The 17,976-nt window shown below is 59.1% G+C and overlaps 1 protein-coding gene across 9 annotated transcripts in view; it reads left to right on the forward strand.

Annotated features, from left to right (window-relative positions):
- The window catches only part of IQSEC1 (IQ motif and Sec7 domain ArfGEF 1), a 330,464-nt gene that overhangs the window by 195,110 nt on the left and 117,378 nt on the right, over positions 1–17,976 (forward strand). For 6 of the 9 annotated variants that reach the window (XR_014251035.1, XM_082413930.1, XM_082413929.1 and 3 more), the window contains exon 3: positions 1,966–2,010. The exons of 2 other annotated variants lie outside the window; for them this stretch is intronic. Coding sequence is in view for 6 of the 7 variants with exons in the window: in XM_082413930.1 (XP_082270056.1) it covers positions 1,966–2,010 (45 nt within the window). In the remaining variant the exon portion in view is untranslated. Of the gene's footprint in view, positions 1–1,965; positions 2,011–6,952; positions 7,045–17,976 lie in introns of those variants that run through there. One more of the 9 variants, XM_082413925.1, reaches the window with a different exon arrangement.

Genomic DNA, 17,976 nt, shown 5'->3' on the forward strand with positions numbered 1-17,976 from the left:
CCTGCCTGGCCAGCCGTGCCCTCTCCATCCTCGAAAGCCGCTTGTCCTCCCCAGAGTGGGCACAGGACAGTGACAGTCCGGCAGAGGGACTCGAGGGCATCCTGACGCCATCCCTCATGTCCTCTGTTCTTCCTGATCCCCCGCCAGGCCTGTTGACACACAGGCAGAGGGGCTGAGCCGATGGTGCGCGGCCCCCAGTGGGCTCTGGCTCCAGGGGAGTGGGGAGCCGTCTGCGGCCTCTTCAGCTGAGGCTGGAGCAGGGGGGTGCCTGAGGCAGGTTCTGGGGCATCCCATCTGCTGCACGTGGGGTCCGGCAACGAGCGATGCTTCAGCCGGACGGGAAGTAGCAGATTCACGGGTCAGTGCAGGGATGTGGAAGGAGGGTCAGGGAACGAGGCCGAAGCTCAGATGAGCCGTGGTGGGCTCCCAGCGGTGGCCCAGAAGGCCAAGGCCCACGGTGCTGAGCTCAGGCCCACTCGGAGCAGGTGCCCTGGACGTCTGGGTGTTGGGTGCGGAGAGGCACGTGGGGCACCCACAGCGCGAACGCTGTGGCCCACGTGGGAAGCAGCGTGGCATCGGAGGAGAGGTGCAGCCCAATGACACCGCCTCCAGGGGCATGTCCTGTGTCACAGCAGCCGCTGCCCAGGAGGGCAGGGACAGGTGTGCTGGGGAGCTGGGCCCCCGCCTCGTGGAAGGCACCCCTAGACCCGAAGGCCTCGGTCACCAGACGTGGCGCCAAGCAGAGCCAGCAGAGGCTCGTGTTTCTCGACATCGTCTCAGATCAATTATTTGCCCGCAGGAGCTTTGTACTCTCACTCCCGTTTTACTGAAGACATTGAGGCTCAGAGAGGCACTTGTACCAAACGCGCGGCTGGTCAGGGGTGGGGTGGGATCTGACCTCACAGGTGGGCTGGCTCGGAGCCCAGACCCACAGCTGGACCCCGAGCCTCTCTGCCAGGGCTCCCGGCGTGGGGGTGTTGGGCCCTGCCCGTGGTCTGGTCCTCTTTGGGGAGGACCTGCTGGTCTCAGGCAAACACACCGAGCCTCAGTGCCACCCGATCTCTAGAACAGGGGACCCACAGCGCTTACCTTCTCGGAGCCTGTTTCCTCACGGGCGTCTCTGGGGCCTCAGCAGACCCCCCCCGCCGACTGCCCTCCCCACCTGTGACCAGGTTTGTAGCAGCTGACAGGTCAAAGGAGGCACCGTCACGGCCGGTCCCCTCTGTGGGACAATGACCAGGACACACGAGGCCCTGCCTTCTGGAGGGGAGTCTGATGGGCAGACAGGAGTGAATAAGCGAACAGATAGATGACTCGGCCTGTTTCACGTGGGGCTCTGAAAGAGAACGAGTCGGGGGCGAGGGTACTGAGGGGCGGGGGAGGGCTGCTATAGATAGGGAAGGCCTCCTGGAGTTGGAAAGCTGTCAAATGTGATGGGGACAGAGCATTCCATTGCAGGGGCAACGGCAAGTGCAAAGGCCCTGGGGCAGGAATGATGAGAGGAGCGTGAGGGGGCAGAGGCCAGCTCATGCTGGGAAGGGGTTGTCTGTGGTCGGGGGCTGTGGACAGACCTGCCAGCTGGCAGGCCCAGGCCACACCCCAGGGTGCAGCTCTGCCTGCAAAGAGCCTCCGCTGGGAGACTCCCTGTGGGACCTTGGGCCTTGGTGTCCCCATTGAACAGGGAGCAGTTGGACGTGTCGTTGCCAAGGGCCCCCTGGCACTGAGCCCCTGCACTGGCGTGTGGGGTGGGCACGGGGCAGAGTCTTGGCTGACCTGTCAGAGGACAAAAAAGCACATGGTTTCTTGCATGTGGGGGCCACAGGCTTTCCCCAGGGCTGCTCACCTACCCCAGGACCTGACCTGGCACCACCCAGCGTGGCCTGCGCTGGCATGGCCCCCCGGGTGACGGGGGGGGGCTTGTTGTCTGGGGTCATCGGTAATCCTGTCTCACTTTTGCCACCTCAGGAGCTCCCTGGAGACCGGAAGCAGCCTCTCCACTGACCGATACAGGTACTGTTGTACCATCCACCCTGGACCTGCTCAGGACCACTGGCCCACTCTCCCCATCAGTACCTAGGGTCGGCCCCAAGAGGCCATGGGGGAAATTAGCCCCCCATTTGGCCCTAAAATTCCCCCAGGGCCCGGAGATAGTGCTGACACATCCCCTGAGATCAAGTCCAGCTAGGAGCGGTCCCTCCTGGACCGTGGCTCAGCCCATAGTTCCTCCGAGATTCAAGGCTGGTGGTCCCCCGAGGGCCGGCCTACAGCCGTGGCTCCCATGACGACCAAGGCTGCAGCCCAAGGGAGAAGCTGACAGTGTCTGTCAGTTTCCACACTGTACTTGGTGGAAGTGGGGATGGTGGTCTGAGGGTCTTGTATCTTGATGTTTCTGTAAGACGTCTTCAGAAGGAAGGGCTGGAGACTGTGGTGTAGGGGAGGCCCCTGGTTGGGGCAGCAGGTGGGCATGGAAGACCAGGAACGGGCAGCTGGTCCTGAGTGGGGTTGGCATGGACGGGGGGCTGGGAGGGGACGTCTGCGCTACACGTGGGGGTGACTAGAAGTGGGCTGGGGGTCCCCGCTCCCAGGAGAGGGCAGACTTTGTGAGGCCCTGAGAAGTGGATGTGGACCCAGGGCATGGAAAGCGAGGGGGCGGGTGGACGGCAGACCCAAGTCCCACTGGGGAGCTCAGCCTCGGTGAGAGGGAGCTTCTGCACAAAGGCAGTGCGCCCCGAACTGGAGCCGTCAAGCAGGGGCTGGGCCCCAGCTGTCGGGTGGCAGGCGCTATATGGGGATGAGATGGTCTGGCGACCAGCTACATGCCTGAGGCGGCTGAGGCTGTGAGAAGGGCTGGGGTGGGCACGCGGGCGCAGCTTCCCTGAGCAGCTCGGGGCTGGGCACCCCCAGGGGCACTGCTGGAGGCCGGAGAATCGGGTGGTCCGCACACGTTCACACTGTCGTGTAACCCCGTACACAGACGCTCTGCAGCCACAGCACACATAGCAGTGAGGGCTGTCGCTTCTGTTGGCTGAAAGCTGGCAGCGTCCCACCTCTGCACGGCCACGCAGAGCTATCGGCCCATTTTACAGGCGTCACTTTTTCAGGACTCTCAGCTGGTGAGCAGAGCTGGGATTTGAACCCAGATCCTGGTGTGAACACTGCCCGACGCTGTAGTACACTCCTCGCCCATGTGTGTACACTTCCTGCACAACCACACACACACGCACACACGCAGACTCCCGGACATCTGCACACTCCCTTCCTTTGGCACTCGGACCCTTATACCGTCCCTCTGCACGTGGGCCCACACACCCCCACGGCCTCACTCCAGTTCGGGCACATAAGTGATGGCGGTCACGGTCAGGGAGTGGCCACAGTAACCACCGCTGCTTGAGGCTGGCCACACTTGACCTCATAGCCAATGACTCCCTGCACCTTCAGAGAGCAAAGACAGCAGGGCCCCTTGGTTCTGCCTTGCCCCTCTGCTTCTCAGCCATTATTTCCTGAGCACCTGCGGGTGTGGGGGGGACTCAGGAAACCACAGGGACCTGTCCTGCTGCCTTTGCAGAGCTACTGTATCAGGCAGCAAATGGACAGAGAAATCAGGTTTTAATATGATACGTCAGGTGGTGACAAGTGTGTCGACTGAAGAAAAGCGCACAGCCCAAAAGTTGCGAGTTATGTTTTATCTGGACCTTACCGAGGACTGTAGCCTGGGAGACAGCCTCTGTGACAGCCCCGAGGGACCTGCTTCCAAGAGGGAAGGGAGAAGCCAGGAGATAGAGGGCTTTCTGCTGGGAAAAATGTGCTCCACCAGCAAAGATGACTGCTAATCACAAAAACCCAGACATCTCAAGTTAATGATTTTAGTGCTTTTCTACGTATGGGACGATGCAATAGTCCTTGAAATTATTCCTTAGATGTGCATCTCCACTATCCAGGGCGGCTCTCCTGTTTTTCTCCATCTGGAACCCCCTCAGGGCGCACCTTCAGGGGCTGCTACAGCGGCTGACGGCTTGATGGCAGCAGCATCCTCTGTTTACTGCAGTGGCAGCCGCATTTTTTGTCCACAAGCGCTACGAAGAAAAATAAAGCAGGGTGAAGGGGATAGTGATGGGAGGGTAGTCAGGGAGGGCCTTTTGGAGGCGGCGCTGTTTAGCCAGACACCAGAAGGAAAGGCGGGCGAGGGATGAGCCGAGCAGCTATCTGGAGTAGGAGCCTCCGGGCAGGGGGACGGCCAGTGCAAAGGCTCAGAGGTGGAGCATTCCCGGCACGTTTGAGGAGCAGCAGGTGCTACATGAGATCTGCCCTCATCCCCTTGGGACACAGGCAGAGCCCAGCTCAGTGTTCCCATTTCACAGATGAGGAAAACTGAGATCCAGGGACCAGAGGACTGTTGGTGCCAGACCCAGCCGCCCCCTTCCCCCCGGCACGACCGCCTGGCCTCTGCCCTTTATGCGCAGCGGGGCCGCTGGCTTTGCTGCTTTGTGAGAGCCTCTGAGAAAGCCGGCCCTCGGGCTCTGGTGGCCAGTCCCGCGGAGGTTCTGGAGGCCTGCTTACAGCCTGGGAAATTCAGAAACAAAGGTCCCAGCCAGTAATTGCCTCCTTTCAAAGGAACAGCCGGCTTCCTCTGCCACAGGCGTGAGAGGGAAGCTGATGTCCCGTTGGGGGAGGGCGGACGGCCCTTCAGGGAGGCTGGCCCCGCTGGCTGGCAGACAGGCCCCTCACCCTCGGCAGACCGCCATGCTGCCCTCCTTCCTCGTCTGCCTCGTCACCAGCCCAGTTACCCAGCAGCTCCCCTCTCCCCAGGCTGGGTTGGTGGACTGTGCCCCACGCTGCGTCCAGCTCGGCCATCCTGATGATGCGTCCGTGCCCTTCCCCTCACTGGGCTTCACGCTCCCCGCTCGACTGCGCCACCGCGGACGCCCTTCCCTTCTAGCCATCCACGGCGGCACTTCCAACGGAGAGCCACCCTGCAGAGCCGCTAGACTGCATCACTCCTGGCGGAGGGGGGCGTCCTGTGCACTGTGGGGTGTTTGGCGGCCTCTAAATGCACTAGAGGCCCGTAGCGCCGCCCTCCCCATTGTGACAACCCACAGTGTCCCCAGGCATGGCCACTGTTGCTTGGGGCAAGGGGTGGTGGCAGAATCGCCCAGGGGGGGAGAGCCACTGCTCTAGAAGCAGCGCGTCCGAGATGGTGGACGGAGGAGACCCCCTCCTGAGGCCGGTGACTTTGTTTTTGGCTTTGCCGGGACGCGGCGGGTGCTGGGATCAGGCCCGGGTCCGCACCCAGCCTTGGCCGCCCGGCCGCCGGCACAGGACACGCAGGCCCAGCACTCTGGCGGCAGCCACTCCTGTCTGAGGCGATGGGCCTGGACGTCGTCCCTCACACACGGTGATGGGGTCTTCTCGGAGCTCTGTTTCCTCATCTGTGGTTGGGGGAGGGGGAGCGAGCCCTCCACACAAGGATGCGATGGGACCACTGCTTTGTCAACAGTGTGGAGCAAACCAGGGACCCCGAGTAGCAGGTGTGCTCAGGTGGACCCTTCCATCCCGCTCTCCAGGACCCTTCACTCCTGCAACAAACGATGGGGCGCCTGCAGTGGGCCAGGTGCTGCCCTGAGCCGGGCTGGGCCGGGGTGGTCGCGCTGCAGTTGGGAGCAGAGCAGATAAGTAAATCAACAGGATCATCTCAGAGGCGGGCACGTCCCGCAGAGAAAGTCAGGGCAGGGCGTGCGGGGGGCTCGGACGCGATGCTGGCGGTAGGATCCGGTGGGTGGAGAGGGGCCGGGGAGGGCACCTCTGGCCAAGGGCGCTGCCCGGAAGGCCTAGAAGAGGGGATGGCTTCTGGGACCTGGCGGGAGCCAGGGGTCTGGGCGTCGGGAGCCTCAGAGAGCTCAGACCGTCCGCAGGAGTCGGGGCGCTGAGGGCCGGTGGGCAGTCGGGAGTTTGGCCTTTATTCTGAGAGCAGCAGGGGGCCCGCGTGGAGCAGGGAGGGCCATTTGAGATCCCTGTGGCTAGCGTGTAGGGAAAGGGCCGCAGGGCGTCCAGAGTAGAAGCCAGACCCGCCAGGAGGGGCCCATTGGTTCTGCTTGGCCGCCCGTGACGCTGGGTCCCGGGCCGCAGAGCCACCCGTCCTGCCTGTGGCCCCGTCCCTGCCTGACAATGCCCCGCTGGCCATGGCCCCTCAGCCCAGGCCCCCCCCCTCTGGCGTCGGGAGTCCCCTCCCGGCAGCCAATGAGCGGCTGTCATCGAGGTTCCATTTTAGATTTTATCAATGTGTCCCTGTCACCCAGGCAACCGCGGTGGCCCTGTCAGTCTTTCTCCGCTGCCTTTCAGAGCCAGCGGTTCCCACTGCACCATGTGGCGACGTGGTGAGTTTCTGCTCTCGGGGCCCGAGCAGGGATTCCGCCAAACATAACTGACCTGGCGAGGAGGCCGGCATTTGTCACCTCGCCCCCTCCCTGCCTGCACCCCACACCCCTGGTCTTCCCAGCCTCGGCCACTTCGGGCCAGGCAGGCGGCTGGGCCACTGCCCGGCCAGGTGCCGGCGCAGCCACTGGGGACCAGTTGGAAGAGGGAGCTTTCGGAGCCGCCGTCAGGAGCCCCGGTATCCAGGCCCCCAGGATGATGGGCCGGGGGCCCCCACCACTCAGCACAGCCAGGGCTGCCCCCGTTTGCCCCGGGGACCCCCGGGGAAGCCCCGAGAAGCTCCAGCCCCCCGCGGCGGCGGCAGCCTGAGGCTGCCTGGGCGAGCCTGACGGAGGAGTCGCTGGGCTTTTGTGTGCGCTGCTCTTTGTATCGGAGGCTGTGCTGGAGGGGCGGCTGGCAGCACCGGGCCATGTGAGTGGGGCCACTGTGACAGTGGGGACCGGGGTGGCCGGAGCGGCCCGTCCCCCAGCTCCCTCAGCCCCTCTCCAAGTCTCGGTGGAGGTGCCACGGGGGTCCGGCAGGAGACCGAAAGGCGAAAATGCTCAAGTTCAAGGCCCTTTGCCTGGATTACTGGCAGTTCCTGTGCCTGCAGCCGCTGCACGGAGTCTATAAAAGGTACGTGCCCCGGGAGGGCCTCTGCCGTGGGGCAGCCGAGCTGGCGGGACCGTCCCCTGCCTGGCGACCACAGGGCCTCCTCGTCCTGGGGCAGGGCCCCTGCTGGCGTTTGCTCTGGGCCACTGGGCAACTTGGCTCAATTGTACCCGCCTCTTCCTCCAGCCCTGAAGCTGGTAGGATTTCTGCAGAGAAGGGGTCCCCCCCGAGTGCTCTGTGGCCATGCGCTGAGTTTCATTGTTCCTTGCTGCTGAGATTGGCCCTGGAGCGGACTTGCTTGGAGCACTGTCACCCCACAGGAGGGCAGCCTCCACCCTGGCCTGGCCCTGACAGGGTCCACGCCCCCTGACCTCACTGGCGGCTCATGTGACTAAGGGGTTTGACGGCCTCCATCCCTAGCAGAGATCTGAGACACACTTGGGGCAATGAGGGTATCTGCCTTACTTGGGCAGAATGAGGGTATCCCTGGTGTGGAAGTCAGGAGACCAGAGTTCAAGTCCCTCCGCTTGCTTTGTGACTTTGGGCAGGTCACTTTCCCTCTCTGAGCCCCAATTTCCCCATCTTTAGGGATTTGGCCCTGTTGACGGGTAGTGGCATTTGGGGACTACTCCCTGAAACGATGCGGGCATGACCCCGAATGTTAGTAAAACTGACAGTATCTTCCGCATGTGCGTTCTGTCCACACACACACCTTGGCTGAGGAACACTGGTGCCCAGGCCAGCAGGAAGGGCGCCTTCAACGGCCTGTAATTAAAGGCCTTGGGGGAGGGAGTTAGAATACCGGCTATCCTGAGGGAATTCGTTTTTCCTGATTTCACACTCTGTGAAGTCCGTGGCTATTAGCATGCGAGCCGTTCTGGGAAAGTGTGGGAGCTTTTCTTTTCTCTTCCAAGGCTTTCTCCGAAGGGGGCAGGTCCTGAGGGTCTCACAGCGGCCTCAGAAAGGAAGTCCCTGCTCTTGGGTGGGTGCCAGGGAGAGAGGCCCACCCCGCATCTCATCAGCACCGGCTGTACCCGGGGCATCTTCCACTCGTGCAGGTGGACCAGCCTTTCCCACCATCCAGGGAGCTTGTTCCTATGGGCCTGGGGCACCTGGAATGTTCTGGCTGTTAGTTGTTAAGTGTCTGCCGAGGGTGCACTTTACACTCTGGTCAATCCTCAGCCCTACTGCAAGAGGGGCATTGAAGCCCCCCTTTGAGCAGGTGAGACCCAAGGGCGGGCAGACAAGTAAGTGTAGCCACAGGATTTGGACCCAGGTCTCTCTTGTTCCAAGGTAGACTCTGTCTCGAGTGCCCCGCAGCTCAGGAGAGGAGTATGCCAGGGTCCTGAGGCGAGAGGGATGAAGGAAGCATGTCCCCACCCCACGGGGGCTCAGGTGGACACGGTAGGAGAAGTGGATCTGGATGTGGGGCTTCCTGGAGGAGGTGACAGCTGAGGGGGCAACGAAGTGTCTGCAGGAGTTGGCTGGGCCGAGAGGGGGAGATGGGTGTTCTAGGCAGAGGGAAAGGCATGTGAAAAACCCCAGAGGCTTTCAAAGGGCATGTGTCTTTGGGTGGTGGTGAGAAGCCATGGAGCTGAGAGGGGTGCCGGGGACCTGAGTCTCAGACCAGGGGCTGGGCCTCCTGCTGTGCACAGTGGGGAGCCCAGAGGGGCTCTCAGGGTGGGAGTAGCAAGCTGAGAGTCCCTCTGGGAGTTACGTGGTGCTTGTGAGAGACCTGGCTCAGCCTCCAGGCCAACCAGTGAGAGCCCCCTTGGCCCCTCCCACCATGGGAGGTTCTTATTCAGAGCAGGTGCTCTTTTCTCAAGGCCCAACTGTGACCGGAAGACAAATGGGACATAGTCCCCAAGGAGCTCCCAGCCTACGAGGGGGAAGAGACCCACTAACAAGCCATGAAAGTTGAGGATGGGGGATAAATAGAGGCGGCACAAAGATACCAGCAGTATGAGGGAGGCTGTCTGGCCTGGGAGAAATCTAGGAAGGCTTCCTGCAGGAGGTGTCATTTGAGCTGGGCCTGAACGTAGGAGCAGGATTTTTCCAGATAAGGAAGGGACAGTAGGGAGGGAGCACAGCATGAGCAAACGTGTGGAGGTAGGACCGAGCCTGGCGTGGTTCAGAAATGGTCACAGATGAGGCTGAAGTGTAGGGTGCCTGTCAGGCAATGAGGCTAGAAAGGGAGGCCGGGTGGGCAGTGTGATGCGGAGGCTCACGGAGTACCTGCTACGTGGGAGGCATCGTTCTAAGCCCACCAACCCCGTGAAGGGGAATATGTAATTGTCCCATTTTCCAGGTGAACAAATAGAGACTCATGAGGGAGAAGTGGCTGGCCCAGAGTCACATGGCCTGTCAGGGGGACCGAGGGATCTCACAGGCTGCACAGGGCCAGCCAAGGAGCTCCGACTGGCAAATGAGGTGCTCGGGGCTGGGGACAGTCCTCTTTCTATTGACTAGTGTTCATAAATAATGGTGACGCATCAGTCAGGTGGACGAGAGACTCCAGCTTTACGGCCAGACCGCATCCTGGCAGGGCTCTGACTGCTCGCGACGGTGGGGGAGGGAGCTAGCCCACCTGCCATGGCCCCTCCGGGGGATTGACAGTGTCAGTGCCAGGGAAGCACTTAAGGCACCTCACTTAGGGGGCTTAGGGAGCCGTGGTCACCTCTGTCCAAAGAGATCCAACCCTAGGAACTTGGCGCATGGAACCACTTGGCTCTTTTCCTGATGCCATATTCCATTGTTTAAACCAGCGACCCAAAACTTTCGAGTATGAAAAGGGTGTTTTGCAGACAATGCATAATTAACCACTTCTAAACACAGGGTGTGCCAGGCTCCCTTGAAGCTGTTAATTATTCTTCATTAGTGATCTTAAATTCATGTAAAATAATCCTGGAGCCCTGCCAGAGGCTGAGGCCGCAGGAGGAGCGGAGATGCTTATTTCAACTAGAAAGTGCAAAGGAAGTTCTTGGCACCTCTGCCTTCTGCCTGGGGCGATGGCCATTCCGCAGAGCCCCTAGCTTTGGCCCAGAGCCCATCCTGGGAGGCACAGAGCCCTCTCCCCAGGCCCTAGAGCCTGGCGGACCTCAGGGCACTCTGGTTAGTGAAACAGTTCTTCGGGTGGGAAGAAAAAGTAGAGAGTGGTATACCCATCACCTGGCTTCAGAAATAAACGGTTACGACACGGTGGACGGCCCCTGTGGGCCTCCCTCAAATCCCATCTCACCCCGATCCCCCCAGAGCTAAACCTAAGCAGTAGTGCCCCCACCCTGCCCATTTGCTGTGTTTATTTCACATGCACATTTTTATAATTTGGCTAACACAAAGCTCATTCTACAAGTTTTAGAACTTTACAGGCATGATGTCATAACCTACAACTTGCTCTTCCAAACTTTTGAATTGTGGTAAAATACACATGACGTAAAACTGACCATCTTGTCCATTCTTAGGTGTACCGGTCAGTGGCATTAAGTACGTTCACACTCTTGTGAAACCATCCCCGCCATCATCTCCAGGTGTTTTTCATCTTCCCAAACTGAAACTCAGTCCCCATTAAACACTCCCCACCCCGCTCCCCCAGCCCCTGGCACCCACCGTCCTGCTTTCTGTCTATAAATTGGACTGCTCTCGGGACCTCATATAAGTGGAGTCATGCAGGATTTGTCCTTTTGTGACTGACTTGTTCCCCTCGCCGCAATATCCTTCAGGTTCATCCATGTTGTAGCAGGTGTCAGAATTTGCTTCCTTTTCAAAACCGTATAATATTCCATGCTGTGCGTAGACCACATTTAGTTTAGCTCTTCATCCACTGATGGACACGTGTGGCTTCCACCTTTTGGCTCTTGTGAGTAATGCGGCTGTGAACATGGGTGTACAGATAGCTCTTCAAGATGCAACTTGCTGTTTTCAGTCCAGATTTTATTGGTGAGAGTCATCCGTGTGGCTGTGTATAGTTCTCATGTTTATTTTTGTTGGTGTGAAGTATTCCACTGTTCTGCTGTTGATATAGATTTCGGTGGTTTCCCATTTTTTTGATGCTCCAGGGAGGACTGCAGTAAGTGTTCCTTCACTCGCTCCTTGCACACACGTGTGGCGTGTGTAGGGTTTGTACCAGGGCGGTATATGAGTACCTTCAACTTTACTGGGCTTTGCAAAATTGCTTTCCAAAGTGGTGTAGCAGTGCGCCTCCTCACGAGCAATGAGTGACGGTCCCGTGTCTCTACATTCTTACCTACACTTGGTATTAAAAGCCGGATGATATTTTTAATGTATAAAGGAGAGAAGGAGAGAGAGGAGAAGACTGTAAATGGTGTGGGTGTCCACCCCAGCTCTGCACAGCGTCAGGCGTCCTGGAGAGCAAGCTGAGACAGCACGTGCCGTTCCCTCGGTCTGTGTAGTTCCAGGTCCTCCGCGGTCACGGATTTTCAAGGGTGATTGTAACTCCGTGTTTTCTTGCCCCACACCCTGACTTTGGCGCCTCCCCTCCAAGCACGTGGTGGGTACCCCCATCTGCTTTTAGATGTAGGACTAGTTCGGGTTAGACCAGCTGTCAACTTGCTTCCTGATGGGCAGGTTTCACCAGCCCCTTCTGCTGGAAATAACGGAGGCCAGGGGTATCGAAAACACAGTGTGAAGACACTCGTTTTGAAGAGAGTTCCCCAACCTCAGTCACAGTCAGTGAACGCGGTGGCCTGGCAGCTCTGAGCACACAGCCCAGGAAGCTGGGCACAGAGACTCAGGGCTGGTCGGAGGCTGCAGGGTGCCCGCACACACGCTGGAGCCCAGGCGTCTGCTCCCAGCCGGCAGGTTCAGTCCCTGAGGCTTTGTGACTTGAGGGGACGGCGAGGGCGCTGACATCAGGCTGGCTGGGGATCCGATGTGGCCGGTCCCTTTGATCATCATTAGGACTGCTGTTACTTTCCGTGGGCGTTCGTTCAGGTGCCGAATGCTGCGCGCGTGGTGTCTCCGTGAATCCTCTCAACAGCCTCCTGAAATAGATACTGTTCTTTTCCCCATGTTTCAGACAAGGGAACGGCGGCCCAGAGAGGGCAGGTGACCTTCTTGAGGTCACAGAGAGGGGATGTGGTGAGTGCCCTCCGCGTGACCAGCTCCACGAGGCGGCCCGGCCGCACTTGTCCTCACTGTCTAGCCCCTTCTGGCTCTGGGCAGCTTCTCCGCCTGCGGTGGCTCCATCACAAATTACCGCACACTTCCGGTGGCTTCCGACGATGACAGTGTTTGCTCTTCCCACAGGTCTGCAGTTTGGGTGGGGCCTGTCCTGCTCGGCATCAGATGGGGCATCTTGAAGACGGGGGGCTGCATTCCTCAGACGCCTCCCCCACCCGGCCGCTCACCTCACAGCTGCTGCAGGCTGTGAGCAGAACGCTTAGACGGGACCTCCCCGTGCGGCCTGGGCTTCCTCACAGCGTGGTGGCTGGGTTCCCAGAGCAAGTGTCCCGAGAAAAAGAGAGAAAGCGGGGGGTGGGGGGGGGGGTGGTGTGGGCAGACAGAGCCAAGTAGAAGGCGTGCCAGCTTTTATGACCAGGTCTCAGAAGTCCCAGAGCGTCACTTCCCTTGCGTTCCGTTCATTAGAGCATCAAAGTTGGGACCGTCTCGGGGCACAGTGACACCCCAGTCACTTCTGCTCTCCGACCTTCAGGTCCTGAGCTGAAATGGACTTAGGGAGAGGACCCAATGGGTGTGAGGGTGCCTGGGAAACAGTTGGCTCTGGGTAAATGGGGGGTTTTCTTTTTATTAATGAAGTAAGTTCAAAGAAAGCGTGGATGTTATTCAGGAGAGGGAGCGAGCATTTCGGCTGGGAAAGCCAGAAGGGGTTCTTGGAGAGCAGAGACGGGTCTTGAGGGCTGAAGAGGGTTTTCCCACCAACAGAGGGAAGCAGTGCCCTTGGCAGAAAAGGCGTGGAAAGGAAGTGAGGGTGGTGGAGCTAGAGCGTTGTATCGGACAGAGTCTTTGGGGGTGAGCAACAGAGATCCCGTGAGGCCAACCAGAGACACAGGGGCTCCAGCGGCACTGCACCCCGTGCGGGAGGGCCGGTCCCCAGGCGCCATGGGCGGGCAGGCAGGAAGGGCTGTGTGTGCTGGGCGGTGCAGAATGCCCGTTGTTCCCCGAAAGTGTGTCCTCCTGGCTCAGGCGCTCCTGCTGGACCAGAGTGCGGCGTGGGTGAGAAGCACGCCGAAGGCTTACTTTGACCTGGTGGCCGGGGGCCTTGAGAAGCTTGTCTTCGGCCGAATAATCGGTGAATGTTTAAGAATCAAGCAGCCGGAGCTGAACCCGGCCCAGGAGAGAGGAACGGATGTCCTCGGGTGGAACACCAGTGTGTCCTTGCCAGGTGCATCTAGAGGGCGAGTAAAGCAGACACTGCAGGCGTGGGTGGGCTCCAGGGCTCCGGACTTCCGAATGACCGCTTCTCCCCTGCGAGAGGCCTTCTGTGTCTTAGCGAGGTCCCGCTGGTGGCCGGAGGGTGGCGGGAGATGGGTGTTACGGTCGTGGAGAGTTTATTCAGGGGAATGCTGTTGCCTGGACGAGACCCCACTGGGCTCCCCCTGACAGACACTTCCTGCCTTCAGTATAACTGCCGGACTGAGCACGTGAGATTAATCCACACTGAGTGACCGTCTGCACCTCAGCCACGTCTTGGCAGCCATCGGATGGATGGGTCAGCCTGCCTGAGGGGCTCCACGTGTCCAGGCAACTCAGAGGAGGGAAGAGCTGGGCCTGCGTGCTTCTGAGCTGAATGGTCCACCCCCGAAAGGCCAGACTGGGGCTCTCCTTGAAGGCCATCCTGGGAACGCAGTTCCCTCTGCATGTTTGCAAAGGAGGCTTAAGATCAGGGACTGTTCTCCGTGGAGGACGTCGCTAGGTCAGCTGGCAACTCTGAATAAGATCTGAGGATAAGATAGTAGTATTGAACCAATGTGAATGTCCCGACCTTGAAAACTGTCCTTCGGTTATGTCAGAGAACGTCCTTGTTTTCAGGGAACACATCAACGTAGCAGGGACTCGAGGGGGGCGACTTACGCTCAGAGAATTCTGATCGCAAGCGTGTCTGTGCGTGTGTGTGTGTGTGCACACGTATGGCGAGAAGGAATACGATAAACAGGATACACTGTTAACATGGGGGGAATCTGGGCAAAGGGGGTACAGAATTCTTTGTAGGCTTCTTGCAACTTTTCTGTAAGTCTGAAATTAACTTAAAATACAAAGTTTGAAAAACAAGAGTCAGGACTTGCTGAGGGCTGGTTGCCTGTGCTCAGGCTCTTGCTCCTCGGGCGCCCCCGGGCCCCAGGTCTCCCCCTCCCTCCTTCTCGGCACTTCGGGCCCCAGCCTGAGTGGCACCTCCTCCTCCACCTCCCGGGCTGCCATCGTTCACGCCCTCCAGCTTGGCTTCTTTATCCTCCTCACCAGCATGGGAAATGATCTCATTCGTTTGCTTAGCTTTTGTCCTCTGTCCCCCGGCTCTAAGTGTCAGCTCTTTGGGACTTTGTCCTGTTCCCCCGTGCCCCCCATCCTCTGTGCCTCGCACACAGTCGGTGCTCAGTGAATACCTGTGAACAAGGTTCGATGGTCATGTGGCTGAAGGTCAGAAAACCTGGAGTTTTGTCGTTCCTGGTTCCCCACCCCCAGACTTTGCATGTGACCTTGGGCAGTGCCTGCCCCACCTGGGACTCAGTTTCTTCGTCTCTGCCCCAGCTCTGAGCTTGTGGATTGTGTGACTCAGAAAGGCCCAGGCTGCCGCCGAGGCTGAGTCCCCACCGAGCCCCTCTCTGCTGCAGAGACTGCCTGCCGGCTGCTGGGGGGCGGGGAGGAGGGGTCTTTGCCCCCACACTCACCACCCCTCCCTCCCTGATGCACGAAAAGTGGAAGGTGAGAAAAGGTGTTTCGGGGACCTACCTGCAGCCCAGTGTCCCCGGTGGGCCCAGGACGAGAGTGCAGGCGCTCACCTCTCGCCCAGGGCTTCACGGAACAGAGGCGGGCAGGTTTGCAAGGCACCCTTGGCAGGACACAGAATCCTCCTGAAATCGGATCGCACTGTGTTGTTTTCATGGTAACCTTCTACTTACCGCAAGTGATACTAGTTTTCCATGTAGGGGAGTGATCTAAAGTTTCCTTTTAAAATAACCGTATTCAGGGGCGAAAGCCAGTGCATTTGGCATTTTGTGCATTGTTTTTAACTTTTCATTCTTGCAAATTTGAACCTAGTTGGAAGCCGGTTTAAAGTCCCTCCGCTCAAAGTCTCGCCGTGAACCACATGCCTGTACCAGATGCCGTGGCTTTGCCCGCCCGTCAGCTTGTTCCTCTGTCTCCTGTAGTTCCTACAACCTGGGAGTTAGACCTAGAAGCTTGATCAGACTAGGGTACAGCTTTTTAAACCAGTTGATCTTAAAGGAAAACATTAAATAGTATTAAATGCTATAACGTCCACGGAGAGGGCCTTGGGAACTGCCTGTGCATGGAGACGAGCGACGGAGAAGATTCAGGCAGGGCCTCGCCCCGACAGGGCTGGGCGCTGGGAAACAGGATGCCGGGAAGCAAGTGAGGAGGAGAGGTCCTGGCCCAGGGTGGGGCGGTCCTCACCAGGCCTCTGCACGCAGGCACACGCACAGTCAAGGGGAGGGTTCCTGTTTGGGGTAACCTGACCCGCATGCCAGGACCCAGGGAGCTGGGAGCCAGGGGCCAAAGAACTTAGGCCTTTCAGCACAGAATGGGGGACATGGGCGGAGCTTTTCCCCTTCGCCTAAGAAGGAGCTAGGGAAGGGCTCAGCCTACAGCAAAGGGGATTCAGGTTAGACCTTGAGAAGGACTTCCATGCCGGACTAGGACAGCCGCGTCTCATGATGGTTTTAGTGGGTGCTTGGGAGCGGAATTGGTTCAAATTCTTGCTCTCCTGTTTCCTATGTGTATCACCCTGGGCATGTCCGTACACCTGCCTGTGCCTTGGTTTCCACGCCCTGCAGATAATACTAGAAGCTGCCTTATAGGATGAGCCTGAGGATTCGCTGAGTTCCTCACGCGTAGGGCACTGGCCCCAGTGAGCGCCCAGTAACCACCGGGTATTATTTCTCTTGGATGAAAGTGAGATGCGTCTCCTTGGAGGCTGGGAAGGTTGCTGCACCGAGACCATTCAGAGACCAGAAGATAAGAAGAGTGTGGCTGTGTAGTCCCGAGCCTGCACCCAGCACCACACCCCACGAGCACGTTCACACAGCCTCGGCCCTCAGGGGCGCTCATGTGCACAGAGCCCCGCGGGGGCGGCTTCTCCTTCTGTCTCCCTGTTCTGCGGATGAGCGCTCTGAGGTGGGGGAGGAGGGTGTGTGGCGTGGCTTGTAAAGACCCCAGGGCCAGTGCAGCTCAGCAGCCTGGAAAGGATACAGGACTCAGAGTCGGGACCCCAGATCTGCTGCCCCCCAGGCTGTGTGACCTCAGGTAGGTCACTGCACACCTCGGAGACTCTGTTTCTCCATTTCCAATGCTGGGAACTGGGCCGGGCCTCCATCGCCTCCGCCATCTGATTTCTCTACATGGCAGATCAGAGCACAGACCCTGAAGGTCCCTGGCACGGTCTGCCCTCCCAGGGCCAAAAGGGAACTGGGTCGGAGCTCTCAGAAGAGAACCCAGGAGGGCTGGCTGTCACTTTAACTGACTGCTGATGTCAGACCCTGCCCTCGGGGGGTCCCTCTGTCCACAGCCAGGCCACCCACAGCGATGATGTTCAGTCCTAGGGGTCTTGCTCTGCCCTGACTCCAGTGGGTGGCCACCGTCGCCCTGGAATGGGCTCCCCACCCTCCCTGGACACTCAGGAGCTGCCCAGGATCCTGTTTTTCCCTCAGGTGGCAGAACCTGGTAAGATTGTGCCATCATCTTCATACTTCCTGCTCGCCCAGTCTCGGGGGCAGCGGACAAACAGCCTGGACAGAGCCTGGCCCCAGAGCCCACCGTGGACAGGTCACCTCCCTTCTCTGGGCCTCAGTTTCCTCATCTGCAAAATGAAAGGTGGGAGGATCAAGGGAGAGAGATACTCATTCATTCAGTAGGTACTCATTCAATAACGCCTCCTCTCGGCCAGAGTGTCTGATGCGGGCATGAGAAATTGATAAGCAAACCCACACCCACCCTCAAGTCACTGCCAATCTGGTGGTTTCAGTGCTGTGAGGAGGCACAAGCACCTCTAGAGCTGGAGCAATCGCAGACAGCTTCCTGGAGGAAGTGGCAGCTCAGTGAATCTTGACGGGGGAGAAGGAACAAAGGGTACAAGAGGTAGCCTGAGGGCCGGACACCTGCAGGTGTGCTTTATTTGGTGTGCACGGGATTAGCCCACATGGCATTTTAAATTTGAATCTATCGCAAACATCTAAAACCCAAGAGCGTTTATGAAAAAAGTCTGGATTTCTGACTTCTGAAAATCCAGAACCTTCATTCCTACAGAGCAAGAATTTTCCCTTTAGACCACTTGTCCTCACCACTCTGTCCCACCCAATCACCCCCCGTACCTGCGCCCCATGTGCCCATTGCCATCAGTGGAACCTCCATCCGCCCAGTAGTTCAGACCAGAATCCCAGGCATCACCTTGCACGCCTCTTTCCCCCTCCCCCCGTCATATCCATCAGCAGCCCCTGCTGGCTCTGCTTGGTGAGTGGTTCTAGAATCCAATCGCTTGTCCCCACCTCCTGGGCCACCACCTGGGTCCAAGCAGCAGCTGCTCCCTGGTCCTTGCTCTGTCCTTGCCCCCCTCCAGCCTCCCCTCGGCTTGGCAAGCAGAGTGAGGCCCTATATGCCCAGGCGGGGGCTTGGCCGCTGGCCCCCATGCCCCCCACGATGGACCTGCTGAAACTCTTCTCTGGCTTCTGCCCCCTGAGTGGCCTCCTGGGCCTGAGAGGAGAAGGCGGAACTCAGGATGCCATGTGACCGAACGCTCTTAACAGCCTT

The sequence above is a fragment of the Balaenoptera physalus genome (genome assembly GCF_965194825.1).
Source record: "Balaenoptera physalus genome assembly, chromosome: 11".
Classification (NCBI taxonomy): domain Eukaryota; kingdom Metazoa; phylum Chordata; class Mammalia; order Artiodactyla; family Balaenopteridae; genus Balaenoptera; species Balaenoptera physalus.